The sequence below is a fragment of the Cryptococcus neoformans genome (genome assembly GCF_000091045.1).
Source record: "Cryptococcus neoformans var. neoformans JEC21 chromosome 13 sequence".
Lineage (NCBI taxonomy): Eukaryota > Fungi > Basidiomycota > Tremellomycetes > Tremellales > Cryptococcaceae > Cryptococcus > Cryptococcus deneoformans.
The window spans coordinates 251,428-267,209 of NC_006682.1; the positions used below are offsets into that span (position 1 = coordinate 251,428).

Genomic DNA, 15,782 nt, shown 5'->3' on the forward strand with positions numbered 1-15,782 from the left:
GATGTAAAATTTCCCACGGTTGTCTTTGGACTTCAATAAGTTGTTTCTTTCTCGTTCGTATGAACTGTCCGAGCTATCTGCTGCTTTTCGTCTTAACTGCTATTCTCATCTTCAATTTATACCTATTTCCAGCCATAGCCACGGCCCCACAGGGTAACTGGCCATTTCCATAACCCCTTATACTTCTCCACACTCGTTAAGCACTACGCCCCGCGCACATCCTCAACCATGCTCTCTACCTTCCGAACCGGCGTCAAGGATATTGAACTCGCCAACCCTCCTACAGACTCAATCTCTAGAATCGAATTCTCTCCCACCGCCGACATACTTGCTGTTGCGAGTTGGGACAACAATGTGGGTTGAGCAGCCGGTCAATCCATTCTGCTCTTATTAATATTGTCTGAACTTTAGGTGCGGTTATACGACGTAAACTCGCAAGGGCAGAACCAAGGGAAGGCGATGTACTCTCATCAGGCTCCTGTGCTTGATTTAACTTGGTCGGCAGTATGTTGCTTCCTATACAACCCAATTATAGGCCTAACTGATGTCTTTGATCAGGACGGCCAATATGTCTTCTCCTCCGGATGCGACAACGCTGCTCAAATGTACAACGTCCAAACACAGCAAGCACAACAAGTAGCTCAACATGATGCACCCATAAAGTGTGTTGAATTTGCCGAAGTGCCGGGAAGTGGACAGGTTTTGATTACAGCGGGTTGGGATAAGAAACTCAAGGTGAGAGACACAGGTTCTCCGTTCTTAAGCATATTGGTGACCTATCTCAGTACTGGGACTTGAGATCACCCAACCCTATTGCAACTATCGACCTCTCTGATAGGGCCTATTCGATGAGCGTTGCTCAACAACTGTTGGTCTGTGCTACCGGTGACCGTCAACTGCATGTCATCAATCTTTCAAGCCCTACCACCATCTTCAAGGTTTGTCCGCATATTGATATACAACTGATCGAAAGAGCTAATTTTAAGGTTCAGAGTATCGAGTCACCGTTGAAATGGCAAACACGAGTTGTCAGCTGTTTTCCTACTGGAGACGCATTCGCTGTTGGAAGTATTGAGGGACGAGTAGCTATCCAGTGAGTGATTTTGTTGTATATTCAGGAGAAAAGCTGATCTCCTTGTATGTAAAGATACCCTGGAGAGGATGATAAGTAAGTTGATAGTGGATAACGCACTGCGACAAACTAATGATAACCACAGGCGAAATTTCTCTTTCAAATGTCATCGATACGACATCCCTACTGGTAGCATGCCGCGAACTCCCGCCGTCAGCGGCTCCCAGAATGTTTTCGCTATCAACTCTCTCACTTTCCACAAGGTGCAGGGAACTTTCTGCTCTGGTGGCAGCGACGGTAGTTTGACATTCTGGGACGGTATCTCTCGAACAAAGCTTAAGAGTGAGCACTTCGGAGTCTTCTGTGCCGTAGTGTGTGGACATGGAGCTGATGAACCAACTAGCTTTCTCCTGCAAGGATTTGAACAACGGAGACACAGATGTACGACCACCAAGATTTGGTACTCCCATCGTGTCTACTTCCTTTAACCGAACCCAAGAAATCATCGCGTAGTGGGTCATGCTCGGGCTGTTGCCTCATTTGATCACTAACCAATGACTTCAAGTGCCATGTCATATGATTGGTCCAAGGGCCACAGCGGTGTCCCACCTGCGGGACAAAACATTAACAAAGTTATGTTGCACCCTGTCAAGCCTGAAGAAGTCAACAAGAAGCCCAAGAGGAATTAAAAGTGTTGAAATGAACAAAGCCGTGTAAAGTGGCAGAGACCAGCATTCTGGGCATGGAGGAGAGAGGAATTAGACTGTAAGCAGGAAGCATCTGTCTAGTATTAATTGGTGCTTTCTTCTAATTCAGGTTATTCGTGAAGCATGAGTACGGTTTTTCGTGACCCATCCTGTCGTTCGCCGAGTGATGAAGGGATTGTCATATTTGGTTACCAAATTCGTATAGCCTGTGTACCCTAGTTTCATCCCTTTCGTCAAGCTCAATTTTGTTACAAAGCTTTCCATTTCTAATCTGTTAACGATCTCACTTCAATCCGGTCTGGTCCGAGAAGCTAATGCGGCTGACGTCCGGAGTGTGGAGGAATCAAGAGTGGTCAATAAAACTATAAATTACTATGCCGGAAATTCAGTGCTTAGCATAAAAGCTCCACCATCCTCTTGCATCGTCGATGTGCTTTTATCACTATCGTCATTGGTATACTGTCGTGCAATCCCAAATGATCACAAAGTGTACCGTAGAAGATAAGCGGCCTCACATTACCTTAATTGTACTAATTATAAAATATGACTATCATTTGAAATCCGACAATGCGATGATTTTCTTGTTCAATTCATCCCAAGGATACGTGTAGAACAGATTGGCTTCTTTATCTCTCCGACTCGGCAAATATCTAGCTGCTGGCATTTTCGCGAACCAGTCAAATTATGTAGTTCTCGTACGCTGTTGATCTACCAGAAGCAGACTCAGAATTTGTAGCTGTGTTCTTCAAAAAGCGCAGTGGCATGATCTTTATTTGTATTCTACTTCCTACGAGAATACTACTCTTCAACCATTATAATATCATGTTTAATAGCAATTTTATTCTGATTAACCAGGCAAACTCAAAAGCCCAAAATACCCAGTCGTTCTTCCTGATCCTTCTGATCCGGGATATCAATCGTATCAGGGAGAGATGTTACTAGAAATTGAATCAAGGGCCAATCCAGATTATTTCGCCAAGACCATTAAACAGCTGGTGCGTCTTTTGATCTCATTGATCAAAATTTTTCATACCGTGCACGCAGACCCATGCAATTCAAGCCGTTTCAACGTAGTGGCCCCAAGGTTTGTCCGACACACCCTCAATCCAGCTCAAAACAAATTGAAGACATCCGAATAGCCTTGCCGAAGATCGTGAAATGGGAGAGATGGAGATTGTACATTGGCCGGAGCGGGGCGCCATAACAAGGGAAAAAAGGATCTGAGAGTCCTGGATGGTATAATACAAGGAGACGTTTCAACTGACGATGTGCTGATGGGATCAAGCTGCTTATGTTCCCATTATCAATGCTAACAATCGATCACGTTGTTCCTTTATCATTATCCCTTCCCAACCAGCGGTCTTCAATGTTGGCAGATGATGAATGCAGGCATTCAAAGACCTTCTCCTCAATTCATGGGGTGACGGAGATGTTGAAATGATAAAAGCCAAGTGATCACCCTCATAGTGTAGCATCATCGGAAACAAAATGCGATGCATATACTTATGGAATGAATTGAGAGGTTTGTCCGCAGGTCGGAAGTAAGTTTAAAGCTTTCCTGTTTGATATCTGTACCAGATCTTGGGTGCGAGTTGCCAGTCATGCTTTTGAATATCGGGATGGAATACGTCAAAGTCGTACTTTTCGAGACGCTTGAGGTAATTTTCCGGCGCTACCTGGATGATTACCATTAGCTATGGACAGTGTCTTGAGTGTTCAAGTACGCACCGCTGAAAGAAATATAGGCATAACGCTGCTCGGTACGACCTTGCCACCAGTCTCCTTCAAGTCTCTTCTCGCAGTGATTAATTCATCCATCCCTCGAGTACCAATCTCCCAGCAAGCATCCCTGAACCCTTTAGCTTCCGCTCCTCTTCTGAACAGTTCCTCCTCAACAATCCCGTACTTCTCGCAGATATCAGCAGGGATGCTGATTTGCTTCTTTTGAGAAATCAAAATAGGGAGATTGCGAAGGAGCGACACAACAGCCAAGAGGGTAGAAACGTGAGAAAGAGTGTGTGAGATATGGGCTGATGAAGCATGGGTTGGAGGAAGAAGGATCGGCAGAGGGCCCAACAAAAGAGAAGTTGAAAGAGGGGAGTTGATTGATAGATGAGATTCGAGAGAAACTGCTGCTGGCGGAAGAGAAAGAGCTTTTGCCTGCATGCTTGATTTAACGAAGTTACGGACCGTAATAATTTGAAGGCTTACCCTGACATCAATCAACTGGTTGAGGTAGTATTTCTGCACAGGTCTATGTTTCTTCATGTCGGCTAATAACACGGCCACAGGATGTTGAGGAACGATTTGGTTCTGAGGATTTGCGGCAAAGATACCCTTGAGGGCGTCTCGCCAGAATTGAAATCTAATGGATGCTAATGCAGGCTGGCTAACATTAGCGCTTATGGAGTGCAGCTCCAGCTAAGAATTCTTCGGTTAGTTCAAAACCTTCTCTCGTAAAGCGTCCAGCAGGAGGAGAATCGATAGCTCACATTGAAAGCTCGCCAGGCGAGCCACCATGCTTTTTCTCTCCTTGGCCAAAAATAAGAGCACAGCCAAGCCTCAGGATCCATCTTTTTAACAAGGGAAGAGCAGTATTCTAAGGGTGCTTGTGGGCCTCCTGATGCAGTTGAAGCAGAAGGGACGGCAGGTTTGGAATTAGAAGCGTAAGTCCTAATGCAGCTGACCACAGGGAAGCGCTGGGCAGACCTGTAAGAGAGCGACGATACAGGCCTCATCCTTTATGGCTTGTAGTAAGGCAGCGTAGTTGAAGTGGGTGATTCGGAAGTAGGAAACAAAGAAGAGTTGATACAGTTTCTGAGGATTCCGAGCTCGTGTAGACAGTCGTCATTATTCAATTTTAGTAATCTATTTCAGTTAAATACTGAAGATAGTCATGATGGACCGACGACGGTATTGTTGGCGGTCACCGCCGCCGCGCGCAAAAACGGGGCACGACGGCGACAAGGGGACTACTAAATAACTGTCTCCATGATGGTCACTGCGTGCGTGGTTGTCTGGCACAAGACGGAATGAAGATATATATATAATTATATATATACAAGTGATGACCCACGAAAGACTTCGCGGGGTTTCGGGTAAATAATTCAATTGCACCAAGTTAATTTTGGGAACTCTGTTCAGTTTTTGGGTGGTTTTGTTAATGAGAATGGACGTTCCACCATCCATCTGACGACAAATTAAACGAGATCAAGAGTGTCGATTCCGAAGCATTAGAAATTTTTCAGTAAGGCGAGGTGGAGCTTAAAACCTTGGCGAAAATCAGGAGGCTGGCTTTGTAGGTGCCTTGTCCTATCAATACATCAGTTCCTTAACGGACTTCTGTGTAGGAAATGAGGAGCGCGGCCTTAAGGAAGTGCCTACATTTGATCTGACCAATGATGACAACGATTTGAAGAGTATTTTTGCGAATGAATTTCGGCACACTGATCCTTGTCAAAAGCCTTCTGACTGGTATCTGTGATAACAGTCCTACCATCCCAAAAAAGCCGTACGCGAGATATCTTATTTGTTTGCATGAGGGATTGAAATCTGTACACAATGTTTATACCAAGAGGGACTATTACAATCAACCTTATTCGTCCGCAATCTAACTTCCCGTTAGTCTTTGCTGGGTCAGTTAAGTGATCACTCACCTTCGGCGCCAAAAAGAATTGCAATGTTCCCTGTTCAAACTCAAACTGCACCAGAAGAGGCACATCGTTACTCATATGCAAAGTGACTTCTCTGGCAAGAGGAGCGGATTTGGCAAAGTTGGTGAGGTATTTTAAAGAAAACGTGAGAGAAACTTGTCGTTCAAGGATGATAGATACTCCAGGATCTTCAACGTCCTCCTTCTTGGCTCGCTTATTGGCCTATGTCTGCGTCAGAAACTGAAATGACTACCATTCAGTAAGCTCACCTTGTCCTTCTTGCCAGCCGCCTTTCGCTTCTTGGGCTGCTCCTCTCCTTCTTGCTCTTCTTCGTCCTGAAGTTCGTCCTCTACACGATAGGTTAGCCACGTGTATATGTAAAGAAAATTTTAACTGACCGCCCTCAATATCCGGCTTCACATCAACGTCGGACCTCTGGCCGTCCTCGTCATCCTCGTCAGGGTCCCGTCTGGCTTCCCGTTTTGTTTTGGGCTTGATATCCAACTTTCCATCCTCATCCATCTCATTCTCATCCTTGACTCTGCTTCTGTCCTGACCAGCATTTTGACGGAGAAGAACAGAACCCTTCCCAACTTCACCGTCTGCGGAGAAGGTGACACCCTCCTTGGAGCATTCGATTTTGACTGACTCGCCGAGGACAGCGAGATCGCGGCAGATGCGAGCAAATTCAGCAGAGGACATGGAAACGGTGGCATCGTATTGAGTGTCGGGGATGCCAAGGTGTTCTTGATCGATGTCCATTAGCTTCATTTCGTACTCGCCAACACGATCCTCCTCTATGCGTCAGGTCGTTTTAGCCCTTGATCTGATGGAAACGTGGAATGGCTTACTAGGAGATTCAAATATAAGGTTGAGTGCATCGGCATCGTCAGAAGCCTTAAGTGTGACAACATCAGTATCTTTAGCACATTTGAGAATCTTGGTCAAAGAGGCAAGCTACGGTCTGCGTTAACGCCATTGAGATATCAATTGAGGGATGAATGAGACTTACATTGACACCGAGTGGCATGTTTCGGTCGCATCTGTATTCATCAAATTCGGAAGCTTCAAGCTTTAGGGCGACCAAAGCGATATGGGAATTGTCCATGGCTTGAAGAGACTAACAAGACTCCGTCAGACTCATTACAATCAACGCGTCGATGGGCGCGACGCGCGCCCTTGAAAGATACTCACGATACCTTCCTCAGTACAATCGAGATTACCATCAGAGACAAGTTCCTTGATAGCTACAGCATATTGTCAGCATCACGTTCTCCGTAGTGTTGTGGAAGCTAACGACGCGAAGATATCTTGCAATACCGACGCGTAGGCTGTGGGCCTTAGTCTTCAATTGAAGCGGAAATGAGGCCTACCATCCAAGAGTTTCTTGAGGACTACAGCTTGTTTTACGCGTGCTTCAAGCATCTTGTGTTTTGTTGAGTGAATGGAGAAATCGATGAAGTGAGTTTTTGACGATAATGGAAAGAGTTTAGATGGATAAATAAATGACTGTTGCCTCTGTCTGCGAAATTGATTTGGAGATCGCGTCGTGTACGCGTAACCTAATTTACGTAATAGTAATTAAAATGCCACATGTAGTAATGATAAATAAAGCGTCGCTCGCCGTTGCTCGTCGCGCTTGCCTGCCGCCACGACGACTACCATTCATTATTATACTTGAGGTTTGCTTTCGTCACTCAATACAGCGCTACGGATTAACCTTTTGTCCGTTGCTGATTATTGTTGACCGTCGATATTATCTGCGGGCAACTGTGTGCGTCACATTAGGTTTACCATTGAACAGATTGTACTGAGAGGTTTGTTCAATATGACATTCAATGCTCTGCCTGTATGTGACCTTAGCGAAATGAACTGGCTATCGCTAACAAGACTTAGCTTCACGAAACCTTAAACCTCTACGTCTCTCCTACCGCTTACATTTTCGAGCCCGCTTCCTCCAGTGCTGGCCATGCGGGAATCGACGGCACCATATTTGTTGATGAGAAAAATGTAAGGGAGAGTATGGTTGTGGACCGTCAGACCGGCCAGATTAGCTTGAGTAGTGAGTGACAATCGGTGGGATGCGTGGGGCGGAATGTCGCTGATGCGATAGGACATAACAGCGGCTTCTCATATACCATTTGGAAAGGAAAAGGTTATTACATGCTACGGTATTATTGGTATTCTCAGCCTTGCTACTAGTAAGTTTCGCTACTCCTCAGACACCACTGTGCCCGTGCTGATTTTGTGCTTTTTAATAGCCGATTTCCTTCTTATTGTCACTTCTCGCACTCCCTCATGTCGCCTTCTTTCTCACCCTATCTACCTCGCGAATGATTATCGACTTCTTCCTGTTTCCCCTCTGTCGACTTCTTCCGCCATTCTTGAACATCCTGTAGAGAAGGAACTCATCTCTCTTGTCGAGCAGGGTCTCAAATCCAGCAAACTCTGGTTCTCGTATGGTTGGGACCTTACCAATTCTTTGCAGAGGCAACAAGAGATCGATCTGAAGCTCTCACAGTCCGGAGAACAATGGCCAGTCTGGAAACGGGCAGATGAACGATTCTTTTGGAATAGGTTTCTCATGGACAAGATGATTGACGTGACCGAGTCCGGTGAGGCAGATCTCAGCCGATTTATCCTTCCCATAATGTACGGCTCTATCGAGCTTCGGTCATCCACTCTTAACTCTCGGGATCTTCTTTTCCTACTCATCTCTCGGCGATCTCGTTACCGAGCCGGTACCAGATACTTCACTCGAGGTATCAACCCCTCTGGCCACGTCGCCAATTTCAACGAGACTGAGCAAATTGTTCTGTATGACCCTATCCCGGAGGATGGAGAAGCCTACAGAAGGGGAAAGGTAGAGGGTAGGGAAAGACTGAGCTTTGTGCAGACAAGAGGGAGCGTTCCGCTCTTTTGGGCAGAGGTCAACAACTTGAGATACAAGCCTGATTTGCAAATTATGGATTACACTGAGACGGTGAGTGAATGACATTGAAAGACGTGGCATGTTCTGACAAAGAATTAGCCTCAAGCCCTCAAAGCGCATCTCGACAGTATGATTAAGACCTATGGCCATACATATCTTGTGAACCTTGTAAACCAAAAGGGACACGAACAACCTGTCAAGGAAGCCTTTGAGCGCTACATGTCTCTTGTCGCCTCGTCCGACCCGTCCATCCAGGAGAAAGCTCATTACCTCTACTTTGACTTTCACCACGAGTGCAAAGGTCTAAGGTTTGACCGAATTTCCCTTTTGGTCGAGAAGCTTGCGACCGCACTTGAGGATATGGGCTGGTATCATTCGGTCAACCCCGACTCTTCAACCTATGCTCTCTTCCGACCAAACTCTGCAGACACCCAGGTACTTGCTAAGCAAATGGGTGTCGTCAGAACCAACTGTATGGATTGTCTTGACAGGACCAATGTCGCACAAGCGGCTCTGGCTAGATGGGTTTTGAACCGGCAGTTAAGGAAGGTTGGGATCCTGAGCGTCAAGGAAGGTGTGGAGGACCATGAAGAGTTTATGATTATGTTCCGGAATGGTACGTGCTTTTCATTTCTACTAGAAACTAGGCTAACTTGAGAAAATAGTGTGGGCCGATCATGGTGACACCGTCTCCCGTGCTTATGCAGGAACCGGTGCTCTTAAATCCGACTTTACTCGTACCGGTAAACGATCCAAGGAGGGTCTCCTGGAAGATGGCTACAAAAGCGTGGTGAGATACATTAGGAATAACTTCTTCGACGGCGACCGTCAGGTTAGTTCCCATTGTTGTGAGCTGAGAGAGACATCTGACTGAAGAGCAGGATGGTTTTGATATTCTAACTGGAGCATGGATAGCCAAAAGGGGCGGCGTTCCTCCGTTGACTGATACAAGACCTCTTATCATGCGCTCGGTAAGTCCATGCTTTTGCCTGACCAATGCTGACCCAAGAAGATGCCGTACATACTAGCGTTTGCTCTCACTATGATTACCGCAGCTCTCACACTCCCACGAACCTCAGAGATGTCCATATATTCTTTCCTCATCCTGTGGTTCTTTCTTGCATTCTTATCAGGAAGCTATATTTGGGGCAATGTAAGTTATTTTTTTCATACATTTATTTGGCCGTTGACCGCCATTTATCACTCTTAGGGTACATCATACGTCTCCTGGCCGCGTTTGAACCCTCCTCTAGAGATTCTCTCTTACTCTGGACCGGGTCACCGCTCTGCGGTCCGCGGTCGAGGTATGTCATTCGCAGCCGTCGTGCCGTTATTCGACCGTCGACGCCGAAATGGTCCTGGAGCTGGCCTACTTGGTGCCACCGGGGGCATCGGAGGAAGGAACGATGGAAGGCCTGCAATGTATAAGATGGAGGAGTCAGAGTTGGGCAGGAGGAAGGGTGCGTTGATTGATTAAGTATAGTATGTAGCGACATATAGAGGAATGAAGATCAACGAAGAAAGTACAACAACATAGAATAGACCCGGAAGCAATTTCAGTTTGCGGCTGTGCGCGGTGCGGGGACTTTATTTTGATAGAATAAGTGGAGGAATGTGTCGCCCAATGAGGTTTTCTCCGCTTTTACGAAGGAGGGAGGAATAGTGATGATGGACGCCGCAGGTCTCATAGTGGGATGATGTTGCCAGGGTTCTTTTAATGTTTGACGTTTGAATGTAAATGCTGTTTTTGTCATTCACGTTTGTCAGAGGCGATGAAGCTGGCATACTCGCGTCTTCTTTGTTGTTTCTGCACGAAAACAAGTATCTGTTATCCCATCGAGAGAATAAAAGGACGGCGTACGACGCGACATTATTAGGCGGTGCCTTGGCTTATGCCATAGATTTTTGTTAGTCTTGGAATGGTTGGTGTGCCTGCCTTCTTGGTTTCTGTTCTTCCTTACCGCTGGTCATCACGAGTATGGTCGGTGGGAAACGGTTGACGCAGTTGAACGCTGTCAGTTAACATACCACATAATTACATGGACATGTCAAGGATGCGAGTTTGTGCCTTGCTATCTATAGAGCCCTTTTGTATATATAGCGATTTACTGCCGGATACATGAAGGCTGCGAGCGAGTCGCGCTGCCTAAAAACTATAGTAACGTGAAAACAAGGCGCGTTTGAGTTGGCAACAAAACGCCGTATCTAGGGAAAATCAACAGATTTCGGAAGGACACGCACTCAGGGGTTCAGGATCCCGGACGTGGACCCTGGGAAATAAAGGAAACGTGTCGGCGGGTGAATCGGTTTTACTAGTCAACAGGTAGCAGAAGAGGAGAGAAAAAGAGAAAGGGGGCTTTCTTTAGGTAAAGAAGTCTTGGCTTGGAAGGGAAGAGCGATCTGAGGCAAAGGAAGGAGGGAAAAGGGAGAGGAAGAATGAGACGACAGCTCGGCACGGTATGATCCGCTCCCATTAGTGTACTGTATTTGCCGCTGGTTCAGAGACATTTTGCGCAACCGAGATGCATGGGCAGTATAATCACGAACCATCGAGCACAGCATTGCGGAAATCAGGATTTGAATGGGCTGGGAATGATACTAATCCTCACGGTGAAGTAAACGAATTTAATAATATCGTACGCATCACTGGCTGCTGTTTGATCATCGCTGTTCGCGTCCCCCTTTTTCTTTCATTTCATTTCTTCTTTCACATCATCATCACCACAACAAGAGCATAGGCTCAGATACCTCAACAAGCAGCGACATATATGCGCATGTCGCCTTCCGTTCCCCCTCTTTCCGACCTCTTTCGCACCGCCTCTTTTGCCTTTGCCTTTACTGTCAACCTCTGTTAAGACGCCCAACACTCGACGCCGTCTGTCAAAGGTTACAACCAGGCAGACAGAGATCAATTCAACTTACAGCAATTAATTCAGCCACAGAAGCGTTCAGCATTACATACCTGGCCATTAATCATGCTCGCACCTCTCGCATTGCTCCCTTTGCTCTCCCTGATGCTTCCTCAGGCGTCTGCGGACACTCGACCAGGGAGCCTTCCCCATAACCTTCATCATCCCTATCGCCGTTCCCTCAAGCGATCCATTACCTCGGACGCGTCCTCTATCAATGGCGAATCGTTCGACTTTGTGATTGCTGGTGGTGGTGTTGCTGGTTTGACTCTCGCAGCAAGATTGAGTGAATGGAGTAATGTGACCGTCTTATGTATCGAAGCCGGTGGAGACGGCTCTAACTACGAGGATCAAATTGATATCCCTGGTAAGCTTTGTTGGCTGCATTTCTTAGCCACATCGCCATGCTAATATATGATGGCTTAGGCTACTCCTATCTCAACTCCCTCACGGGTACTGCGTATGACTGGGCATACAACACTGTTCCACAGACAGATGCTCTCGACCTCACGAAGTATTGGCCCAGAGGAAAAGGCTTGGGTGGTTCAGGTGCCATCAACGGTTTATTTTGGGGAAGAGCGAGTTCCATCGAGTATGATGCTTGGGCTAGTAAGTAGCTACGTAGTCATTCAGCTTGACACAGAAACTGATGGAAGTAGCTTTAAATCCTAATGGCAATGAGACATGGAATTGGGAAGAAGTAAACAAGTACATCAAGAAGGTATGTAGCCCCTGGTCAGGTTTCTAGCTATCTTTAATGCCTGACTCACATACATTCAGTCCGAGAATCTCACCGCTCCTCCCACTGATATCCAGGAAAAGTTTGGTATCGTCGTTAACGCATCTGCCCACGGCGACGATGGACCCATTCAAATCGGTTTTTCCGAATATATTTTCGACGAGGTGGCTAAGTGGATTCCTACCTGGGAAACTCTTGGGCTCTCTGGGAAAGATCTCGCAGGCGGCTCAACACACGGTGCCATGATTTCCACTTCCACCATCAACATGCGGAACCAGACGCGATCCGATTCCAAGGCCGGCTACATCGACCCTCTTCCTCCAAGGTCCAACCTTGTGATTTTGACTGAACAACAGGTCACAGGTGTCATATTCAATGGAAGCACAGACGCGAGTGGAAACATCGTCGCCAGTGGTGTTACTTTCCAAGCGAACAGCAACTCGGCCAATTATTCCGTTCAGGCCAATAAGGAAGTACTTTTGGCGTATGTTAATTCGCTACAGTATGAACACCGAAGCTGACTCAAACTCAGCGGTGGAACTGTTGGTTCCCCTCAGATTCTTCAGCTCTCAGGTATTGGGCCCAAGGACCTACTGTCCAGCCTTGGCATCGATACTAAAATTGACTTGCCCGTTGGATATAACCTTCAGGATCACGTTTCGTACTCTATGTATTGGTCCACTCCGTAAGTTTCATGTTATATTGCTTTCTGCCGTCCTTTGTACTGTCTTGGCTGCGATTGGTCCAGTAATACAAGGGGAGGCTGCTCAGATTTATCTCGAGGGCCGTTGCTGACGATTCCCCAGTCAAGGTACCCTTACATGGAGCAATCTGAGTGCATCCTCCACGCTTCAGAGCGAGCAGTTGGCTCAATACAAGTCAAATTTCACCGGCATGTGGACTTACGTCAATGAAGCCGTTGGATGTGAGTAAAAAAATTCCGTTTTATTTCATTGATAACTGACATTCATTTAGACCCCTCTATGTCCGATATCATGCAGTCAAGCTCGTCAGCATCTACTTACGCCTCGACAGTATCCTCTGCTATTGACGGCATGGTCACCAACGTCACTTCCTGGCTCGATCTTCCGGATACTGTTGCTACCGGTCTTACGTCACAGTACCAGATCCAGCAACAGTGGCTTACCGAGGATATTGGGCAGCTCGAAATTGTTCTTACCCTGCTTGGTAATGGTGGCAACGAATTGGGTATCCAAGTCGCTTTGCAACATCCTTTCTCTCGAGGTACCATTTTCATCAACTCTACCGACCCTTTCACCCAGCCGAACATCAATCCGGACTACTTTGGCGTTGGTTACGACATTGATATTATGGCCTACGGCTCTGAATTCGCCAGGCGTTTGGCTGCTGCGAGTCCTTTGTCCGACGTCATGATCACCGAGACCGCTCCCGGATCCAGCGTCACCGGTGACTCTCTTGCTACCTACACGAAACAGAATTGTGGAACTGAGTACCACCCCCTCGGTACTTGCTCCATGCTTCCCAAGAACAGCGGTGGTGTCGTCGACACCACTCTTACTGTCTATGGTACCAGTAACTTGCGAGTCATTGACACTTCTATTGCTCCCTTGCAGCTCTCCGCACACTTGATGGCCACTACGTATGGTATTGCCGAAAAAGGTGCTGACATCATCAAGAAGAAGTATTGGTATGTTGACCCTGTCACCAGCTCGTCCGCGACTGTAGCAGCTGCCACCACCTCGACCGAAGCCACGACGGCTGCTGTAGGCGACGCCACCGACACTGCTGTCACCAACATTAATCAGAACAATGCTGAGTCTGGTAGTACCTTGAGCTCAGGTGCTAAAATCGGTATTGGAGTTGGTGTTGGTGTTGGCGCCGCTGCTGTTCTGGCAGGTCTGTTGTTATTCTTCGTGATGAGGAAGAGGAACCAGAAGGAGGACGAAAAGGGATGGTACGGTGACAGACAAGAGGGATGGAACCCGGATGCTGGAGATGGTCAGTAGACTTTCACGAAATTGTCACGCCGATATACTGATGCTTGTTACAGCTTACAAGGAGCCTGGGTCTGCCTATCCTATGGCTGATTTCGATTCTCACAATTCCTATGCTTCTCCCACACCTGCTTTCATTGGAAACCACTCTCGGAACCAATCCATAAATACTATCGCCACGGCGGATCTTGCTTCTCGCACGCCCATGCGCAACTCTTCCTCCTTCTCCTACGCTGCCGGTGGTCCTGGTGTCGGGCGGACTGCAAGCCCGTACAGGGATGATATGAGCGATGACGGAAATGGTCAAGGTCATGTGTATCAGGCTCCCGAAGCGCCCGCTGGTCAACAAGCCACAAGGGGCGAACAAAGGTATCAGCCTGTTAACATTAGATAAATACAGATCAAATAATTCACCTTTTCCCGCCCCCCTCCAGCTATGAACTCTCAAAACATCCTTCACGACTACCAACGAACATTATGGTTTGAAGGACAATACTTGTCGGACGTTTTAGCTTCTTTTTTCCTTTCCGTTCTCATATCTTCTCGGTTCTCTGTGCCTCTTATCATACATTCTATCATACAGTAACACTAGTACCTGACCTTTAGACAATCGTTTTACGCCGCTATCACGCATCATGACCGTACAAAATTTCCGAACACTGTGTATAAGGACGATTCTTTATTCGTGTCTAGATACAGTCTCAAATGCCCCCTCACTCTTTCTCTTCTGCATTTTAGTTGATTCCTTCATATGTCGTAATTAATTGATTATGTGAACAATAATGCAACCCCTGGTGCCGACGAATGGTGTACAGACAGTTACAATCACTGCCTGAATACTTTGTGACCAACCAAACGACTAACAAGAGGAATATTCTTCATTGGCGTTGTTCAAGCAATTGATTTCCTCTAAAATATCATCCCTTGTAGATTTGTTGTATGATGCCGCTTATAATGGGCATGCAACAACCAACATACAGTCTGGCTGGCAACCTATCCGCCACTCTGCAAAATTATGATGTGTGGTCCATAGACAAGTAGTGTATATGAAAGATGCTAAAGCAGCGACACTAAATGAGACGACACACAGACCACAAAGCAAAAAAGGCTGTGGAAAACTGAGATGTCCTTTTAACAAAGGTGGTTTAAGCTTTCGCGACTGATTCAGGCGTTGCGGCATTAAAAATGGTAGGGATTGGATGCACGTAAAATATCGTAACAGAAATGGTTCCCTGTTGACGCAGAATCTACTCAGCGCGAGAAATCTGAGATGTCAAAAAGGTCACCAAAACTAAGTGGTGGAAGAATAGAGACACTACAAATACTGGTACTGCACACTACACTTCATCTTCGTTCATCAGTACAAGACAAAAAGAACATTCTCGTGATTGGCGATGATCACATTGTGAAAATGAGATAACAACCATGAGATCAGAAATATTAATATAATACATTGGCGGGCAGGGTAACTTAAGGCGCATCCCCTGGCTTCCAGGTTGGGCGACACTGCGTACTTGGCTAAGCGAAGGCGACGGATCTCTTTCCAGACGGCGTTGTTCAGTGGGATCCACTCTTCCCGAATGTCATCTGTGAGTGGCTGTTGCAGGCGGCGTAGCTCTTGGGCGAGCATATGCGGAAGAGAAGGAGAGCTTGTTGGGATGGGAGAATTTGGGGTTTGAAGATCGAAATTGGGGTTAGAAGATCTTCGTGATTTCTTCGTTAACTTTGTCTTGCAAGACGATTCGGCGCTTCGTCGCGCTGCCGACCGTTGTACCCAGCGATTTGAACCCATTT

The 15,782-nt window shown here is 46.7% G+C and overlaps 5 protein-coding genes across 6 annotated transcripts; 3 read left to right on the forward strand and 2 right to left on the reverse strand.

Annotated features, from left to right (window-relative positions):
- Nucleotides 1-77: 77 nt before the first annotated feature.
- On the forward strand, nt 78-2,023 carry CNM00860 (conserved hypothetical protein). 2 transcript variants are annotated; one of them, XM_568396.2, is made up of 10 exons: nt 78-354; nt 412-504; nt 559-735; nt 786-938; nt 993-1,093; nt 1,148-1,168; nt 1,218-1,414; nt 1,476-1,584; nt 1,638-1,837; nt 1,889-2,023. In XM_568396.2, the coding sequence occupies exons 1-9, from the start codon at nt 229-231 to the stop codon at nt 1,759-1,761; spliced, it is 1,101 nt and encodes a 366-aa protein (XP_568396.1). In that variant the 5' UTR covers nt 78-228; the 3' UTR covers nt 1,762-1,837; nt 1,889-2,023. The 2 variants fall into 2 exon arrangements, with proteins under 2 accessions (XP_568396.1, XP_024513985.1); XM_024658274.1 differs by having other exon boundaries at nt 1,638-2,023.
- Nucleotides 2,024-2,471: 448 nt separating this feature from the next.
- CNM00870 (conserved hypothetical protein) lies at nt 2,472-4,628 on the reverse strand. The gene is made up of 4 exons (XM_024658275.1): nt 4,272-4,628; nt 3,991-4,200; nt 3,508-3,939; nt 2,472-3,455 (listed from the first exon to the last, which is right to left on the reverse strand). Exons 1-4 carry the CDS (start codon nt 4,515-4,517, stop codon nt 3,327-3,329), a joined length of 1,017 nt encoding a protein of 338 aa, XP_024514021.1. The 5' UTR covers nt 4,518-4,628; the 3' UTR covers nt 2,472-3,326.
- A 1-nt stretch (nt 4,629) lies between these two features.
- On the reverse strand, nt 4,630-6,911 carry CNM00880 (DNA polymerase processivity factor, putative). Its single transcript, XM_024658276.1, has 9 exons — nt 6,806-6,911; nt 6,627-6,679; nt 6,445-6,552; nt 6,284-6,389; nt 5,831-6,229; nt 5,702-5,781; nt 5,436-5,654; nt 5,164-5,389; nt 4,630-5,091 (listed from the first exon to the last, which is right to left on the reverse strand). Exons 1-8 carry the CDS (start codon nt 6,855-6,857, stop codon nt 5,375-5,377), a joined length of 1,032 nt encoding a protein of 343 aa, XP_024513947.1. The 5' UTR covers nt 6,858-6,911; the 3' UTR covers nt 4,630-5,091; nt 5,164-5,374.
- Nucleotides 6,912-7,090: 179 nt separating this feature from the next.
- CNM00890 (inositol/phosphatidylinositol phosphatase, putative) lies at nt 7,091-9,889 on the forward strand. The gene is made up of 9 exons (XM_568319.2): nt 7,091-7,281; nt 7,329-7,494; nt 7,556-7,633; nt 7,694-8,415; nt 8,464-8,980; nt 9,030-9,196; nt 9,246-9,335; nt 9,377-9,517; nt 9,575-9,889. Exons 1-9 carry the CDS (start codon nt 7,261-7,263, stop codon nt 9,839-9,841), a joined length of 2,169 nt encoding a protein of 722 aa, XP_568319.1. The 5' UTR covers nt 7,091-7,260; the 3' UTR covers nt 9,842-9,889.
- A 1,113-nt stretch (nt 9,890-11,002) lies between these two features.
- Nucleotides 11,003-14,790, forward strand: CNM00900 (conserved hypothetical protein). The gene is made up of 8 exons (XM_568317.2): nt 11,003-11,640; nt 11,700-11,882; nt 11,933-11,994; nt 12,054-12,496; nt 12,545-12,697; nt 12,819-12,937; nt 12,988-13,992; nt 14,045-14,790. The coding sequence occupies exons 1-8, from the start codon at nt 11,340-11,342 to the stop codon at nt 14,380-14,382; spliced, it is 2,604 nt and encodes an 867-aa protein (XP_568317.1). The 5' UTR covers nt 11,003-11,339; the 3' UTR covers nt 14,383-14,790.
- The last annotated feature ends 992 nt before the right edge of the window (nt 14,791-15,782 follow it).